The sequence below is a fragment of the Tachypleus tridentatus genome, chromosome 9 (assembly GCF_004210375.1).
Source record: "Tachypleus tridentatus isolate NWPU-2018 chromosome 9, ASM421037v1, whole genome shotgun sequence".
Lineage (NCBI taxonomy): Eukaryota > Metazoa > Arthropoda > Merostomata > Xiphosura > Limulidae > Tachypleus > Tachypleus tridentatus.
In genome coordinates, this window is record NC_134833.1 from 98,715,780 (window position 1) to 98,735,989 (window position 20,210).

The following is a 20,210-nucleotide window of genomic DNA, read 5'->3' on the forward strand; positions in this document are numbered from 1 at the left end:
TCTAACAATTTATTCATTTATGTTTGTAATTAAGTACAGAGATACACGATTGGCTAGTAGGTTTTTATCCATTATATGTAACGAACCCAGGATTCTCTAGTGTTGTAGGCCCGGCATGGCCAGGTGGTTAGGCACTCAACTCGTAATCCGAGGGACGCGGGTTCAAATCCCCGTCTCACCAAGCATGCTTGCCCTTTCAGCCCTGGGGGCGTTATAATGATCGGTCAATCCAATCCCATTATTCGTTGGTAAAAGAGAAGCCCAAGATTTGGTGGTGTGTGGTGATGTCTAGCTACCTACCCTTTAGTCACGGGTTCGAATCCCCGTCGTACCAAACATACTCGTTCTTTTAGCCGTGGGGCGTTATAATATTAGGTCAATCCTACTATTTGTTGGTAGAAGAGTAGCCCAAGAGTTGGCGGTGGGTGGTGATGACTGCTGCCTTCCCTCTTATCTTACACTGCTAAATTAGGGGCGGCTAACGCAGATAGTCCTTGTGTAGCTTTGCGTGAAATTCAAAACAAATAATACTAGTGTTGTAATTTTACAGATACCGCTGTGCCACTGGAGGGCTTGTTCCTTTCTATGTTTGTTTTTTCTTTTCACTTGTTCTTCGCCCCCCGCTAGTACAGCGGTATGTCTCCCGATTTGCAACGCTAAAATCAGCAGTTCGATTCCCTTTGGTGGGCTGAGCAGATAGCCCGATGTGGCTTTGCTATAAGAAAAGACAAAGACACACTCATTTGTTCTTCAGGTTTACATTTGCATATGTTACGCGTTTTTTCTTGTAAACATGTTTTTAATTTGAAGCTCAGATCAATCTTCAAGAAAACAAACTTCTACTTAATCAATACTTTGACTGGTAAAAAATATATACTGTAATATTAATAATACCAGAAGAAAGAAACTATCGTGCTTTAAAAGCGAATCATGTATCGTCTAATTAAAAATAGTAAAGAAGTCCTAACATTAAATCAATTGTATAAATAAACAAATTCACTTATAAGAAAGTGACCGTTTTCAAAATTAATAAAGAAGCTGCCAGATTTGAACGTTGGTAATTTCTTAATTAGATGTATTACTCAGTTATGTGATATAGGTTTTTAAATATCATTTTTTAAATGATTATTATTCAATAATAAAAACGCAAATATATTTAATTATACGTGATTTATGTATTGGTAACTTTTTACTAGCAAAATAGGTTATTATAATATTCTGTACAATTAAAGGACCATTATTTTAGGATATGTACCCGTTCAATGCATGGGGAAGACATAAGGGTGAGTGGATCAGAAACCGTTTGCATGTCTGTCTTTCAGCATCAGTTTCTATATCCGTAGTAAGCAGAGCGCTGAAAGCCCATTGTGTACCTGTGTGCTTAACCTTAAACAAAAAATTCAGTTTGTTTCTTTAGGATCTTCTTTTGACTGTGTCAGTTGTTTTCCTTTTGTTTCAGTTATCCGAACTTTTACTAATCTTTCTCGATTATGTCGTGCCATCCATCTACTTTTTGTTTCTCTCGCTAAGCGACATGTTCCTTTTTATGCTGCTTCTGAACTATTTTTAGTTTTATTCAAAATTTTAGTTTAGGACTTATTTCATAGATGATGTCAAAAATGTTTAATTGAAAAGAAAAGATGAGTTGGCTTGATGCAGTATGCAATCTTTTAATTCGTATTTTTTCGGAATTTTAAATAAACTAAACAAGGAAATTAAGTTTACCATCAAAATAAATAATAAAAGCTTGCCATTTGTAAATGTATTGGTTAACGTTTCACCAGAAGAGGAAATTGTAATCTGATACAATATTATAATCAGATTGTCTATGAACATTTAAATGAAACAAAGGTTCACCAAAAAATGAAAAGTTTAAATAAAATAATGTTAAATAATTCTGTTGACAAATTTACAATGGTATTAATAAAAGAAGAAGAGGATTTTATTCTATGTTATTCAAAAATTGGATATTTCTGTGTACTTCCTAAAATCCATAAATCAAAAGAGATTAATGAATTAATGTTCGAAGCAAAAAGTGGATATATTCATATTGGAAAACCTCCCAATACTCCAGGAAGACCGATTGTAGGAGGAACTCAAAAACGAATAACTCCTAAAATTACTAAAAATAGTATTTTTCAATAGAAAACATTTAAATAGAGACATTAATGAACCCAAAGATAATATTATACCTTTTGTGCGACTCTTGTATAATTATAGATATATACTTTGACATCCACTGTTTGAAATCCAATGTTAACAAATATTAATTGAGAATATTATGGTATTCGTGTTATCCAGAATGTTGAAAGAACTTGTTCTAAATATGATAATTTACTTTACAAGTCCCTCACGAGCCAGTGGAGGACTTTTCTGTTGAGAAAAAAAGCTATCAAATTCGATTTTACTTAATTTGAACTAACTTTTTGAGGCATTTTGTTATTGGCTAAAAAGAAGGCATTGTCCTGCATTCTCTTAGCGTTGGGTCTGTGAAAACTGATTTGAAATTGTAAAGTAACTGAAATTTGTCAGCACGTCACAAGAAACACTGAAGTCTCCAAATGGCATTTAGAGGTATTCAGGAACAATTTAAAACCATCTTGATAAATATTGTGCAACAAGCCGAGTACAATATTATGTCTGTAGCTGCTTTCAAAATGTTCATATTCGCTCCTCCTACTGTTGACTATCGTGATGCTTCGACTTTCACCACCGAATCGCAGGTTTTGAAATCGTTCGTATTTTATTTGAAAGCTAAATACCAAAAGGTTATAGCAGAAGTATAAAAGCTTAGCAATTGCTTAATTAATTATACGGAGAATGTAGCTTTTTGGTATATACTGAATTTAGTTCCAACGGATAGACCTTATTACTAGCTAGTATGAAGACTTAAGGATGTTGTATTTCACTTAAATATTTTTCAATTTAACAAATGAAAACTTATCTCGAAGTTGTATCGAGAAGATACGTCCAAAACCACCCTCTTTGGGAATTTCCAGATTGAACTCACTATCGATATTCCACAAATATTAGTATAAAGACACCTCTTGAGGGACGTGTTAAAAATTTGCAAGTAATCACATCTGTACTGCTATTTGAAAGAGAAACTTCCCCGGTTCCTCTAACCTTAAAAATATAACACTTTGTAGAATGTGACAATAAAATCTTTAAAAGACAATAATGTGTTACTCAGATTTTGATTGAGTACTAACTTTAAAAAAATTATTGTGTCTGATGAAGGGTTAAATAATGTTTTGGCTAATTAAAAACCAGTGGTTTGCAAATGATTCGTTTCTGGCTCAAAGCTGGTGTTTATATGACCTTTAGAACTGACATTGGAAGCAGAATTGTTGTTTTGGTTTGGTGCTCTTGGAACACTTTTGTTTTCTGAATGTGACTCGGAGACTTTGATAGGATTATCTTGATCACCTATGCCTTTACTATTTTCTGGCAAGTCTGTTAATTTGGAATTTGCACGACTTCTTGATGGTTTATATTGATGATCATTTTTAAACATATCTGGTGGTTTAAGAAATTGCTGTGTCTTTGACACATCTAAGGTTTTGTCAGTTGATGGGACAAAAGACAAGCTTGTGGAGGCCTTTTCTCTTGTCTCCACCTCTTTTAGACAACGGCTTTTCATAGGGATGGAGCTGTGTCGTCGACCTTCCAGAGCTAGAATAGATTGCATGTTGCTTGAATATAAGCTAGCCATGCGAAGAGATGATGAAGTTGATATTTCGTGGAATCCATGATTAGACACAACTAATGATAGACTAATAGCCCGTTCTCGATGTTCTAGTTCTTTTTTTGTTTCTGTGAGAAAAAGAAAAAAAAAAGATTTAATAAAATTTCACTTGATTTAAACTGTAAGTAAAAATTTCACGTGTTAATAAAATAATTCCTGTTTAAATTTTGATTAGTTGGCATGATCGTCTTCTGATTATTTAACCAGATAGTATCAGAAATATACTATTTAATAATGAAACAAATTGTAGCTTATTAATTCTAAAAGTTTGTGCTTTTATTATCTGTCTAGTGTTCAAAATTAGGGCTACTCGCAACTGTTTCTGGCCTGTACGTTTATTCCGTGCATTTTTTAATTAATATGACAAATAAATAACTCAAAGAATTACCAATAAAATATTGATTGAACATTTCAAAGTATTAACCCAATTTACTCAATAACAATTGTCCATACCTGAAAGCATCAACCAAACAAATTTGCCCCCCCCCCAAATATAGTATTAAAAAACTTAAGAAAGTAAAGTTAAATTTACTAGCCTTGTTGGGATATTTTAGTTTGCTGTTCAGAAAGTTGTAACATTTCATTATTTCTGAGTATATATTCCTGTCGACTAATATTGTATTAGAGATGAAATAGCCTTTCACCTAATGCGTTTAGATGTATTGTTTAAGCAGCTCAATTATTTCTGGCGATTAAAAAGATACATGATTTAACGTAGCTATCGAAGTTTTAAAATAGCACGGTTAAAATGCTATTGATATGTTTTATTTGACATTAAACAAGCTAAAAATTACAGTAATAGAAACGTTTCGTATTTCTTGTTAAGCACAGAGGAACATAATGTTTAGTGTTATAAGCCTTTAGACTTACCGCTTAGACATAGGAGTGGGACTAAAAATATATTTTACTGTCTCAGTTTCATTACCTTTAGTAACTTTAAAAGAGTTTATGTATTGCTTAGCAAGATGGTTCTTTACCTGGAGAACTATCTGCAGCTTTCTCAGAAAGAGGACGTTTCCTTAGGTAAAACACGTTGATTAAAAAATAGAACACGCACAAACCAGCAGCAATGTAAGAATACAGGCGAAAAGTTTGACGGAATCCAAAGGCATCCGTCATGAAGCCTCCACTGAGGCTCCCAAAAGCCCTTCCTAAATCATAGGATAGAAGTGGAGTATTTAGTAAACAGGTCAATGAAATCAAAAGTGAATTTTTAAAATAAAGTTGCTCAATACAAAATATTTTATTACTGGCCATCGTTTAATTCCATTATCTTTAGATACAATTATCGTGACGGAAAACAGCAAAATTAAACTGATATACTTTTCGACTGGAGCATTTTTTAAAAATAGAATTCCAATAGTAAATATATAAAACTCCAATTGCCTACAGCAGAATATTGTTTTTATTTCACGTTTTTGCACGTTTGTTTGTTTTTGAATTTTCGCGCAAAGCTGTACGAGGGCTATGTGTGCTAGCCGTCCCTAACTTAGCAGTGTAAGACGAGAGGGAAGGCAACTAGTCATATGGCCAAATGGGTTACGGTGTTCGACTCGTAATCTGAGGATCTCGGGTTCGAATCCCAGTCGCACCAAACATGTTCGCCCTTTTGCACATTACAACTTTTTCAAGAGTTTTTGTCCAGCACACACCCAACCGAAAACTTAAGGTGAAATGAAATATGAGTTATGCTAACACCATCAGCACCAAAAGTGTAAGTTCCCCAACAATATAAGATCTTTAAAAATGTTTGCAATCAGTAATGAAACACAGATATGAAACATTACAGTCGATTAACGCTCAGGAAAAATATCAACAGAAAAATGTATTAAATAGTAGTAAGTTTTAAAACGTTAGAGTTGTATCAAATTAAGAAAATAAATGAAATGGTACAGTGAGTAACACATCCAACTTCCTATTTACAAAGATCAACTTTTGAATTTATTAATTTTTATTGTTTTTTTCTAAAATAATGTTAATTCTTTAATTATAGGATATAGAAAAGTACATTCTTTAGCTGAAGTTTTTGTATTATAAAGGTTTTCTATTCTTGGTAAGCCATGTTTTTTGATATTTTGCATATAATTACTGGCCAGCTCGCAAGCCTACAATTAAGTGGATAGACTAGTTTACAGAGGGTGAGAATGTGATAACTAGTTAGAAGTTTGAAACGTTTCTTACTAGGCTTTGTTCGGAAGGTGAAAATTACCTGATCCAACACATGGTAAACAAAAAGTTGAATTACTACAGCTCCATCGACGATAAAGTTAATCGTACAAAATGTTGTTGTTTTTTTAGAAAATTATAAATATTTCTAAAAAAAATCCTTTACGTATTTTTTTATTTTACACTATCGTGCAAATTTATTAGAAAATAGGATATATCTGGTAGTCTTTGTTTAGCTTGGTTTGTTTGCGCTAGCCGTTCCTAATTTAGCAGTGTAGGACTAGAGGGAAAGCAGCTAGTCATCACCACCCACCGCCAACTCTTAGGCTACTCTTAAACCAACGAATAGTGGGATTGAACGTCACATTATAACGCCCCCAGGGCTGAACGGGCAATCATATTTGGTGAGAGGGGAATTCGAACCCGAGACTCAGATTACGATACGAGCACCCTAACCACCTGGCCATGCCATGCTGGGCCTCTGGTAATCTCATGGACAATACTATTGTTTAACAATCTATGCAGTACACCTTACCGGAGATGAAATGAACGTTATTCCACAGTGTCATCATCGTTGTCAGCATCTCTAAAGGAGCAAGGTGAGAACAGTAAAGAGTTACTCCAACTGTCATCAATGTCACAGTAAAACTTTCCATTGTCTCATAGATAAGGCATAGATATGGAGTTGTGGCATATGAATACCCAATAAATCGTATTACATAAGCGGCAAAAGCTAAGACAATGACGTTGACATAACCAATTTTTTGCGTTATCCAGGTAGAATAGATAGCCATTAGGACTCCAGTCCCTGCTCCGACAGTGAAAGTTAGTCCCATTAAAAGAGTAGTCGATTTCAATTCGCTTTCTAAGAACCAAAATAAAAAATTTTCAAGATATCCCCAAGAAATACCTAAGAAAAGGAGGTGAAATAACATAAGATCTACTTCTACGTTTCGTAAAATAATTCCCAAATTTTTAAAAGCGCTTTCTGATGGTATTTTCATGCTGAGATCTACAAAAAGTGAAACGATTGCTGCTGTTACATACAAAGCTGCGTAAAGATAAAAACATGGAGAATAATTTTTGGCATTTATGTCCACACTGATCCAGTCCACCAAACCACCACTAACTGGAGCAAAAGTACACATGGCTATAGCTTGCCACATCCGCTGATATCCAATGTCTGCTTGACATCTTTGTGCTACCGCCATTGAAGCTGCATCAAAAAGTCCATTCACAAGTCCAATTCCAAGAGACACACCAAGACGAATAGATAAGTATATCCAAAAAGTTTTAATTGGTTTTCTCTCTGTCAAACACAGTTGGTTATTTTCTTTAGTTTGAATGTTACAAAGAGTCATACAGTTTGAAACACCATTTGTTGTAGATTTAGGTTGGCAAACAATTTCATCATACATTTCTTCTCTGAATAGAAATTTTTTTGCAATAGTGTAGTGAATTACAGTTGTCTCGTTTTCATTATTTTCTGTTATAGCTGTAGAATTTAAGTCAAATATCTCAAAATTGATTTTTTCAGTTGCGTTAGTACAAGACTGGTTAATACTATTAAATTTAAAACAAAATAGGCTATCTGAAATATTTTTATCATCTCCTTCACAAATAAACCGACAATCTGAGAGCAACACTGTTAACTGCTCCATGTATGTATGATTTCCGAGTTTACAAGTATCATTCACGTTCATAGAAACAATATTTTGAAAGCTTGCATTTGTATGACAAGTTAGTTTAAGTTCAATATCCTGAAAGGTATTCTCCACAGGTGGGGTAAAATATAGAGCAAGACATGTTCCAGCTGAAAATGTGAGGAAAAAACAAAAAAGAACTTTAAAATTTCCAATTCGATCTGCCAAAGCTCCAATTACAGGTGCCACAAAGAAAGCTACTAGAGGTTGGACAGCAAAGATGATGGCAGTTTCTCGAATAGACATTCCAAGGGATTTAAGATGGACGGTGAAATAGGGATACAGAGTAGCTTGTCCTGTAAATGAGAAAAAAACACGAAAATTATTAGTAAACAGAATTAGTTAACATTAGGATAAAACAAAAGTATTGAATTTATTTAAGTGGAGTTAATTATACACGTTTAAATAAATTGAAAACAAATATATTAGATAAATTAGTTTAACGAACATATTCATGCATAAGTAAAAGCAATACCAATAAAAAAACACAGAACATACATACAGCATAATTAAAAATTCTGATAAGTTGAACTGAATATGAACAAGTATAGAAATTGCTCTAATCGATTTTAAGACATTTTGAAATATGGATATATATATTTATGCATAATTGTAACCTAAATAAGTATAAACAATTTACTGAAATTATTCTGTTCTGTAACGATGCATCATCTCTGAGAGATTTAATTCATCCTAGCACATTCAAGAACCAGCAATTAATGTAGAGTGTCCGAAAACAAATCTACCAAAATAAAGTTGAATAACGTTATTGTTATTTGAGATAACAACAAAAAAATAAATATAAAGATAAGCAGTAGGCTTGTAAGTTTTTAGTTTTAATAATTAATGGATTTCTACGTGTCTTTCATCATTTGCTATAACTGACGTAATTCTGCACTTAGATTCTGAGAAACGTTTTCCAACATAGCAGTAGAGATGGATAAGATAGCATCACTAATCTGATTTTTCAGTTCTTCAAGGTCTTTTGATTTGTTATGGTAGACTTTTGCTTTCAAAAAGCCTCATACGTGAAAATCTGAGAGGGTGAAATCGGGCGAACGAAGGGGTCATTTGATTGGTCCTCCTCCCTTATTAATCCAATGCTCTGGAAACATTTAGCTTTAAAACACTTTAACAATTCAAGTAAAATGGGGTAGTAAGTACTCTGTCCTGTTGGAAGATATCTCTCTGTAACAAGCCAGTTGTGGAATAAAGAACTCTTGTAGCTTGTGAAGTTACGAATTTCCAATAACAGTTCATTCGTCAAAGATACAAGAACAAAAGAAAAATGTAATACAATAAAACAAAACTTACAAGTCTACTATGTGTATTTATATTCAAATAACAATAAAATTATTCAACTTTATTTTTGGTATATTCATTTTCAGATACCCTGTGCTATGTTGAAAGTGACAGCTGTAAAAAATGAGATTTCTTTTACATTTTTTGGTTATACAAAACTGTTTAGTGTAACAGCTATTATTTAGTTCATTTAGTGATCTAATATTTAATTATTAGTTTTCATAACAAGAGTGGTAAAAGTTAATTATTTTACGGCAGTTATGAGAACTTTTGTAATATCACGCGGTAAGAGTCGTACGTTATGCAAGTCGTTCAACTGTTGTAAATTGAAGTCACGTTACTCAGGTGAGTATTGTTACATCATAGCGACTCGGGCTTTGTAGAAAGTTCTAGGCCACAGTTTGCAACGTGTATATCGGCAACCAAGTGAGCACAAGTGAAGCGAAAAGCGTTAAGTTACTGAAAGTGAAGTTAGACTATGTGATTGTTAGTTTAGCCATAATAGGGAATATTTTAAAGTGAATTTCACAGTTTAAAGGAGAGTAATTTGTCATATCAAAGGGTGTTTTAAAAGCAGTTGAAACTGCTTGTGTGAATTTTACGAATTAGGGAGAAATATTTAAAGTTTTGTGGCAATCCTTGGAGAAACGTAAGTGAATTTTTCGATGATATTGTGATAAAAGTAGAGACAAATAATTCTTCTTGTCAGTTAGGTCCTACAGTAATTGAATCAGCCTGTGTGGACGTTTTGCAAGAATATACAATTATTTAGAGTACTATATGCAACTTTGATATCAAGTGGTGTAAAGAATGTTTTTACATACACTTGAGTTATTTTGAATATACTATTTTGGAGCATGTATATTGTGTGCTTTCAGTTTATTGTTCGAATTTATCGCAAATAAGTCATAGACACCTACTGCAAGGAATTACAGCCAGTATCCATAAAACTGAAAACATTGTACAGGTGTATGTTGTATCCTGTACTTTCTCACTAAGACAGCTGCTCAGCTATGAGGAGTACTTCTTATCTTATATTATGTTATAGTCCAAGGAGAGTTGCATCGTATGTTTGTCCAGCGTCATTGCATCCATGGGCAGTCTACCACTTGGCATTGGTGGTTTTATTAAATCATCACTGATTTCACAAATCATATGTCCAACCAATATAATATTTATTATTTTCGGCTTTTTCTTTTCAGTGGTAATTTACGATATTATATTTTATCTCTTTTTCATTTAAGTATGCCTTACTGGGGTTAGTGTATGACTTTTCTTTATTGCCCCTATGGTTATAAATTGATGGAATTCCTATCTACTATGTGAAAAGGGATTGGTGTCTTAATGATTTCTGCCAGTTCTAACCCAGAATCCATGTACTATGTGCCTTCATGGCTGCTTCTACTTTTACTTCCTGGCCCATTAGTTGGAATGGATTGAGGTACTCCTATGAATCTTTGTAGGCAGCTACTAAAAAGAAAAAGATAATATCAATAAGAGATAAGAAAAGCATCAGATTATTTACTGAGAACAATCAGCTCTAAGTCGATTATGTAGTGGTTCAGTGGACTTTCGTTTATTCACCACTGCCAATTTGATATATGTTGTATCGTGAATGCACCCTTATTGGATTCCTAGTTTTTCAAACTCACCACTGGTAGTCGTAAAACTCGTCTAACTTCAAAGTGAGCCATAACTTTCTCACAAATACATAAGTAAACAACTTTCCACAAGCTGTAATGTCTGCAGCAGAGTTTTAGCTGTAAGTTCAAATAAAACTGTGGCTCTCATGATAATCCCTGGATAGATCAATGGCATCATTTGTAGCTGATGCAATAATCTCTCCTGATTCTTCAGTTTCAACCAATACTAACTATCTCGACAGATCCAGTGAAAACGTAAATTTTATGTTTGGAAAATAATTTTCTAACCCAATGAAATTGGCCACATATAAATAGTATATAAACTAACCAGACTCACAGCTCAAGTGTCATTTTGGTTAGTTAACAAGAAACATTCAGCTACACTGGTCTTATTTTGTCTTGTAAGATAATTTGCACGTGATAAGCCTTATCTTGTTAAAATTATAACTATTAGTGCTGATAAATAATTGAATATATATTTTAAAATAAATATAATATTAACAATATTTTATATTTTGTTTCCAAGCAAATTAGTGTTTGAAAACAAACAATACAAAACAGATATTTTACAGTATCACTTTGGAAGGGCGAATTATAAGAAAGAATAACACCAAAGGGTTTAGTTACTTAATTTAAATAAATGCTCCCAGTAGCATTGCAATATGTCTGCGACTCTGACTGCTAGAAACCGAGTTTTGATGCCCGTGGTGGGCAGAGCACAGATAGCTCCTTGTGTAGATTTGTTCTTAATTACAAATAAAATTTAAATAAATAAATATATGATTACTTGTACTAGTCAAAAACACCAGAAAAAATACCATGGTGGCTGTACTATGTATGAAGAAACACAGCTTTAATACAGTTTTGACCAAAATGTTTGCATATTTTGTAACAAATAAGGACATTATTATTACCATGGAATACAAATATACTTAGCGCTGTCAAAATGAGAAATGTATATTACAATACACAGCTACATGTGTTAGTTGAATAATTAGAAAATTTCTGTGGACATCGTGAATGATTTATTCGAAAACAAATACGTTTGTCAGACAACTGTAAAAAGAGGTATAATTCAGCATTTCACCTATCACAACAAAACCTTATCAAAACGTGTATAATGATAAAATATAATGTTACATTAATTCATATTAAATATTCAGTGATTGGTTGACCTTCTTCATACTCTAATAACCTACACAAGGTGACGTGGCATTCTGTCGATGAATTTATTGATGTAATCCACCGTGATTTCATAGCAACTTGTCACTTGCAGATACAAATAAAGCAGCTATAGTAGTTTGTTTAGGTTGTGATTAGCAATTTTCTGGCTCAGTTCTGCTCAACAGTTCTCAGTGAGATTACATTCTGGAGACTTGTCTGGCCATGACAATCTTGTAACATCTTTCTAGTCGAGATAATCCTGTACAATATGTACACTGTAAGCAGTAATACTGTAGTTCTGCAACACAGAATTATTGCCAAACCTTTCTCTAACATATGGTACATATATCGTCTCCATATGATGTCCTTAGGAGTAGCCATTGACGAGGATAAAAAGAGCAGCTTTTACACCAAGTTGCATAGCTGCCTGAATACATACTACACCATCTCCTATGTATTCCCTGTCGGAAAAATAGTCTTCCATTATCTGTTCTCCAGGCAAACGACGAACACGAATTTTACCATCAGCCTTAACAAGCTGTAAACAGGACTAATCTGAAAAGATGACACGTTGCCAGTGTTCTAACTGTACATTGACAGGCTGTTTTGTCCAAGTAAGACTGTCAAGGTGATGAATTCTAGTTAATATCAGTATGCAGATAGTCTTTCTTGCAAAATAACCTTGTTTGGCCAGCATTCTATTCAGTATCCTTCTGAATACCTGAAATGGTTGTGCTCATGCCATTTCTGCCGTAATATATCGTAGAACTTTTTTCAGCCTTGTCGTGTTAACGTAATCAAAACACAGTCATCCCGAGTTGTAATTTTTTCGACCATTTTACTTTTCTTTCTGAATTTTCGTTGATTTTGTGGTGTTTTTCAATAAAATGATGAAATCATACCTACTAGTATTTTAGCGTGAAGTCTTCTGGTGGATTAACAGTAGGTCTCTGGACTATCAATGCTAAAAATCAATGGTTCATTTTCCAGTAGTGTACAGAAGACAGATAGTCCTTTGTGTAGATTTGTGCTACAAAACTGATGCCATCAACCTCCGTAATAAAATACAAACATATTTTACATATTGTTTTGTAAATGTTTTATTTAAAATTATTTTAAGTTATAGAACTGAACAAGTTGTACAAATTTTGTGTTAAGCATATTTATACATGTGTGTAACTTACTGGTCTTTTCGAGTATTTGTTTCGCAAGGCTGGCACAAAGTAAGTTTTGATACAAATGCATTGGAGACAACCCACACAACCCACAGTTTTATCAGTTTCTTATAAGTGTGTAAAACATGTGTAAAATATTTTCTAGTTATAATTAGTGTATAATTATGTAGAAATTGTTAATCAGTTACTATTTCGAATAGTTATTGGGATAAAAAGAATGAATCAGTAATTAGTTCAGTACTGTTAGTATTATTTCAGTTTAAACATTTCCAACAGGAAGCATTCAACTGTTATAACATTAAGGTTATTGGTCGAAGATTGTACAAGTAGTAAGCAACAGTTTCTCAGTGAGTTACTGCAGATTTCGTCATTGTGTTTGTTGGATCAGTACATTACTGCCTGGATTGAAAACAATTATTGTCCATCATATAATACACAAGTCTTCATAGATATTGACAGGACTGAAACAGGATAAATATTCAAGGGTGGAGTAATTCAACAAGGAGAAATTATTTATTCATCTCCAGTAGCAACTGTAAAGAAGAAGTAGGGGGAATATCTTGTTTTCATTTTAAGTATGTCAATCTGTTTCTGTTGTAATGAGTACTTAAGTATCTGAATGCACTGAAAGTTAAATATGTTAAATCTAGTAGAAAGTAGAACTATGTGATGACAACAGATCTAACTCTGACTTTGGCATTCGAGATTAATTTTTATTATTATATTTTCACCATACCACTCAACCTGAATATATTATTTTGAGTATATTATGGGACACATATGTATGCAATTGGACAAAAGTTTCATATATACGATGACATTCTAGTATTTTACCTAATGTTGAGAACCCGAGAAAAGTAGTTTAGTGGACAAAGAAAACATGTTTGAAACCATAGCCAAAAAAAAGTGTTTATGTGCAAAATTATGTGTTTTTTTCGTGGTTACATATAAATCCTTTAATCCTACAGATATTCCAGTGACTAAAAAAACAGTTCACAGGCTTTTAGAATTTGGATCATATTTCTGATGTTTTGTGGACAACTAATTAAAGTAGCTGGATCATTAATTGTACATTCTTATTAAAGCCGATTTACATTTCATACAAACTTAAGATTGTAGTTAATTATTTTAGTAACTAAAACTTGCTTTGAATGAGACTCCATTATTGACTTATCTCAGGCAAGATTTTCGTTTTCAGAATTGCAGTGATAATGGAATTAGTGTGGTGTTGTAACAAGTGCTGAAGTGTGTGTGTGGAGACTGATTTCACACACCAATCATAATTAGATGGCTTCTGGATGCTACAACTATGCTATAAAGATAGTACTATAGTGTACTATTTGTCAAATACTGCCACCACATCATGCATAACAGGAAGCCTACTTTTCGAATGGCCCATACACACTGTAATGGGCAATGAATTTTTAAAACATGGAAGCTATTATTACACATTCGGTTACGAAAGTGTAAAGTTTAAAATCCACTGTATAACACCATATTGTGAAGAAACACATAAAGTTTGCCTACTTGTTGATAATTTATATCTGGGTCGCGGGTTCGAATCCCTGTCGCACCAAATATGCTCGCCCTTTCAGCCGTGGGGACGTTACAATGTTACGGCCAATCCCACTATTCATTGGTAAAAGAGTAGCCCAAGAGTTTGGCAGTGAGTGATGATGACTAGCTGCCTTCCCTCTAGTCTTATACTGCTAAATTAGGGACGGCTAACGCAGATAGTCCTCGTGTAGTTTTGCACGAAATTCAAAAAACAAACTTTCTTAGTTTAAATTTCTTGATTCACTCACCCTTACTGTCAGTGAACAAAGATAAGAAAGAGTTCAACGTTTCCACAAATTTTATATTGTGTTAACTTTGTAACTACTCATACAATATTGCTTACTTAAAAGTAGTAGCTATCAAAGTTATTATGCCATATATTTTAAGGTGTAAGTGTGGAATTAAACCCTGCGTCTATAGCATTTTTTTTTTTTTTTTTAGAATTAAATTTTGAAAAAGAAAGTAAACCGCTTCTTACCTCCATAAATTAGGAACATCAGTATTTTGACGGGTACTAATTCTTTCCGTGTGAGATCTTCCCAAAACGTTTTCATGTCTGTAGCACATCTAACAATGGCTTTCGAAGTAAAATGGTATTACAGAATCAAGATGTAAGAAAGTAAACTAAAGTTCCATTTTCATTAATAATACCTAACAGTACGCTAAATGATTAGAAAATCTCATATCGTGAAAAAATAACGACCTTTCTTTTCCTCGAACAAAGACGAACCTACTGACGTAAATACATAAGAACAGAACTTATATAGTTAATAAATATTTTTCCTTTTATCGAAATGGGATTAGATAGTATATTATATCTACGCCCAATGAAGAAATATTATAATTACTGTAACAGACACAACACTGGCTTCTGCTATTGGATAATACAGAAGATCTTAAAGTAGTCCTAATGTGATTATATATTTTACTGATGTTACGTAATGCACTGTGTAATAAAACAACATATTTGGACTCTGAAAGAGAAATTATTATCAAACATACAAGGATAAGAATCAACATAAATACCTCACAAAATAAACAAAGATATAAAAACAGCAGCTTAATACAAAAAATTAGTATCATAAAACTAACAACGTTTTAAATTTTTTTTGTAAGTAAAACCCTAATTTTAAGAATATTAAGTATTTATTAGACCAGATTTAATTTTAAAATCTGTAATTACCGGGGTATCATCGATTAATAAAGGCATTTTGAGAAAAATTCAATTATCCAGAAAATCTGCAAATTGAAAAAAAGCAGTAACCATCACCAGAACCAGAATTTTACTTACGTCAAACTCGGGTTTTAAACTACAAAGTTCAGTTATTTCCCCCAAGGGGGACCGAAGACCGCCTGGAAAAGTCACCTGTTTTAACCACTACAAAGTAGTGTGTTGTCTTTCTGTCAGTCAGTATACACTAAAATGACATCACATAGGAACGCATAACAGTTAAACGTGTGCATGCCTTGAATCATGAGAATAATTAGGCACTCTGTAGGCTACAACACAGCATGACATATGAACTTCAAAGCAATAAATAAAAACAGTTGTTATGCTGTTTGTTTGTTTGTTTTTGAATTTCGCGCAAAGCTACTCAAGGACTATCTGCGCTATCCGTTCCTAATTTAGCAGTGTAAGACTAGAGGGAAGACAGCTAGTCATCACCACTCACCGCCAACTCTTAGACTACTCTTTTACCAACGAACAGTGGGATTGACCGTCACATTATAACGTACCAACGGCTGAAAGGGCGAGCATATTTGGTGTGACGGGGATTCGAACCCGCTACCTTCAGAGATTACGAGTCGAACGCCTTAACACACTTGGCCATGCCGGTCCGAAAAAAAAAAAGTACTTAGTAAAGTAAAAACTGCACTAATACTTAATTGTAAACAGTAATATTGTATTAATGTTTTATTATGTTGTTGAATAACATGAGTTGTTAAATGTTATGGTACTTAATAATTACAGACCAGGTAAAGCTTTTGGTAAACTAAATACGATGAAGATGATTTGCAAGTTATGTTATATTTACCAACCTGATCCAGGCATACCTTTCCAAACATAATTAAATACCATGACTTTAATAAGAAGCAGATACTAAGCCAATAGTTTTATCAACTTCACTAACTTCGTATTTAATCTTTTAATATTCGGATGTTATCAGTCAACCAACAAAGATATTATCAATTCGATGTGCTGTAGTGAAAACATATACAACAGAAATTCATGAAGACTTATCAGTGACACAAAAAGAAATGTATGTATTGGTGCTGTTCTAAGAGTGGCGTGGAAAATGATAAATCAACTTACTGTTACAAGTATAACAAGATAATGACATATCTGTGTTTTCTGAAAGGATGATAAATTGATTTATACTTTATAATTACATCAGCCTATACGCCGACAGGTCGTGCGGATAAACAGATTACGGTCTTAAACGCCTTAAGCTACCGAGTAGACACCTTTGATTTCGAGCCGAAATGGAAAAATTAGTTAAGAGAAATTTGAGGGTAAAAATTAAACATGTTCAGTTAATTTGTTTTGGTTAGAGGTTGTTACGAGAAGTAACTAAATATCAGTAATTCTTATCAGTGTTTATATCTTAATAAAACAAGTTCTAAGATGTTAAAGATATTGATAATAATTATATTTAGCAGCGGAATATCGGACACAGTCCCGTAGTTCACACACCTTTTAAAATCTCCAAATTTATTGGTTAAGATCAAAATATGTTTTTACATATTTCATTGTAACAAAACAATGGTCATTAGTGATACTGTGTGCTTTGTCCTTATTTTCTTAGCGTGTGTTTGTTTTCTTATAGCAAAACCACATCGGGCTATCTGCTGAGTACACCGAGGGGAATCGAGCCCCTGATTTTAGCGTTGTAAGTCCGTTGACTTACCACTGTACCAGCGGAAGACGTTTTCTGAGCGCCAAAATTACACCACATATTATCTTCTCTCTGTCCATCATAGGAAACTGAACCCCAGATTTTAACGTTATAAGTGCGTAAACTAGTTGTCACCCACTTTGAGTTAATAGTGCGTATTTTGATTCAGGTTTTTTTTCTTTTGTGTTAATGCTGAAAATATGGGTTTGTGCTTTTCTTTGAAAGGGCATTAACCATCGTATAATACAACAAAATTATGAAGAAAGAAATCTCAGAAATAAGTTTGTTTAGTTATTTGATACGAGACTTTAAATAATGAATAATATCCAATGCCTCTTTTTCTTTGTTCGTTTCTACGCGATGGCTTTAACTGGCGAGTCTACTTTCTGCTATAAAAATTTGAACTAGAAGTCAACTTCCTTTAGGTTTTATCCTGGTGTTATTTACACAGTTTTTTTCGGTACTTAAAACAATGTAAAAGTATCCCTATTTCATTTTTTCCTTCAGGTACCGGACGTGTACAGTGGCAGCGGCCCTAATACTTGAAGTGTATATATATTTTATAGTACATATATCTGTATACTGATCACAACATTTTATTGTCTTTTCTTTGGAACACGTAATTTACTACAAAAAACTACTTCACCCAGAATGAACACTATGGTAATTCACACTTCTCTTCGGCCAGGTGGTTAAGGTGCTCGACTCATAAGCTGAAGGTTGCGGGTTCGAATCCCAGTCACACCGAACATGCTCGCCCTTTCAATCGTGGGGACGTTATAATGTGACGGCCAATCACACTATTCGTTGGTAAAAAGTAGCCCAAGAGTTGGCGGTGGGTAGTGATGACTAGCTGCCTCTCATTTAGTCTTGCACTGCTAAATCAGAAACGGCTAGCGCAGATAGCCCTTGTGTAGCTTTGCGCGAAATTCAAAACAAACAAACAAACAAACACACTTCTATTCAAATTTTTGAACTCTAACAGAAGTCAAAATACGTATCTACGTAGTTCATGCTGCCAAACGAGGAACACTTTGAAGCACTAATTTCTCACATTTCCTTTGACACTCGTTACTGAATATCGAAATGTCGTGTAAAATAGTTTTATCGATAACTCATCAACGGAGTGTTATCCTGGAGTGTTACAGTGGATGTAACTGATAAACTTAGAAACATTTTATTTACTCATTTTCAGTGTTATAGCGAGAAAGAGGAAGTTACTTTTTAGTTTTTAAGATAATGATTAAAAATCAGATAATGCTTTTAAGGCAAGAGGTTAAAAAATCAAACTTATATCTGAATTGAAATTACAATCGTAATAGGTCAAATTCATCATTGCTTTTTTTACATAGCTGTGGTTCAGAGAATAAAATAAAAGACGAAATAAGATAAATTAATTAAAATATGCTTTTGTAAATAAGTGTCATTTACAAACAGCATAACTATTAGAGAACGTTTTGAAATTATAATACCGCTGACTTTAAAGAAACGTAACAGCCTATAAATGAGAAACATCTCTTTTCTTTATTGGGCAACAAACTAAGTTTACTTTATTCGCTTAAATTAAACGTGGCTTTGTTGCTCAGACGATAATTTATAGCGTACAATAATAGGTAAAACTTAACGTAATCTTCCATCCTGAACAAGATAATATAACACAGCTATTACGTTGTGAGGTCACAGAATACAAGTTGAATGATAAATACCCAACAATTCTCTATTGCCTAAGTAACGTGAATCAGTTTAAAACAAAATGAATGGAGTAACTTGCATATTTATTAAGATAATTTCTTTTCGTGGTATCATCTATAGCGCAGGGATGTAGTCCTTTAGGAGCGCACTGGAGCACTGCTCCGATACTTGAAAAACTAAAAATATGTATATAAAATAAGTTGCTAAATTTAAGCCAGAAGTTAGGTGTCATTCATCAACAAACATTCAGAGTACAGAGAGAACAGTATATCTGATGTGATTTCTGAGCTGGCGTCAGACACAGTGTGACTATTCCAGGTCAAGATGATGCGTAAGAAAGTGTGTTAAAACGGTTAAATGTTTCTTGTCATTCGTCACATATTTATTAAGATATAAGGTATTAAAGTATTTAATAAAAGACAATTATAGTGTGTTTTTAAAACACACACATTTTTAAAAAAATATTTTCATACAATGAAAATCTTTTTCTTTTTTTAGCTATTCGTGATGGCAGTATAGGAGGTGCGCAAGTTGTTAATACTGTAGCACAGTTAGAAAGCTAAATTAATACAATATGTTATTTTAAAATTGGCTTTAATGTAATTTATTTCAGTTTGACAATCAGTTGCTGTGCTCTTTCCCTTGCTGTTTAATTTCAAGAAAAGTAAATTACGTGTCATCTGTCGTAAATACATGTGTATTTAATCTATTACTAATGTAAGCAGTCTCAAATAATTACTGTTGCATGTACTTTTTATATTAAACAAGAGGTTGTACTCAATAGCCGCAGCATTTTAAGTTATTTTAAGGAGGCGTTACGTATTATAATTTATGTCGTACAAGTCTCCGATTTATTATGTTACGTGCGTTACACAGTACCATTTCAAATAGCCTGGAATTTTAATTTTAATTTAAAATTAATAGAACGTAAGTATGTATCAAATTTATATTATTTGTCAACCAGTTTGATATTCACAATTTTTCTTTCTTATCACATATATATTTTAATATACAAATAGCAATACAATTTATAATAATGGTTATTACAAATAATGGTTTATATATAAGTTTTACAAACAATACTGAGTCTTCTATCTAATCTGGAACCGAGACCCAGCATGGCCAGGTGGTTAGGGCACTCGACATAGATATTAAAATAAATG

At 33.2% G+C, this 20,210-nt stretch overlaps 1 protein-coding gene and 1 long non-coding RNA gene across 2 annotated transcripts in view; one reads left to right on the forward strand and one right to left on the reverse strand.

The window, feature by feature from the left end:
* LOC143225850 (major facilitator superfamily domain-containing protein 6-like) lies at positions 1 to 15,253 on the reverse strand. Its single transcript, XM_076455978.1, has 4 exons — positions 14,937 to 15,253; positions 6,450 to 7,913; positions 4,726 to 4,899; positions 1 to 3,816 (listed from the first exon to the last, which is right to left on the reverse strand). Exons 1-4 carry the CDS (start codon positions 15,010 to 15,012, stop codon positions 3,263 to 3,265), a joined length of 2,268 nt encoding a protein of 755 aa, XP_076312093.1. The 5' UTR covers positions 15,013 to 15,253; the 3' UTR covers positions 1 to 3,262.
* LOC143225851 (uncharacterized) overlaps positions 9,341 to 20,210 on the forward strand; it is a 23,528-nt gene continuing 12,658 nt past the window's right edge. Inside the window, exon 1 of the long non-coding RNA XR_013014106.1 lies at positions 9,341 to 9,568. This is a non-coding gene — a long non-coding RNA (uncharacterized LOC143225851). The remainder of the gene's footprint in view (positions 9,569 to 20,210) is intronic.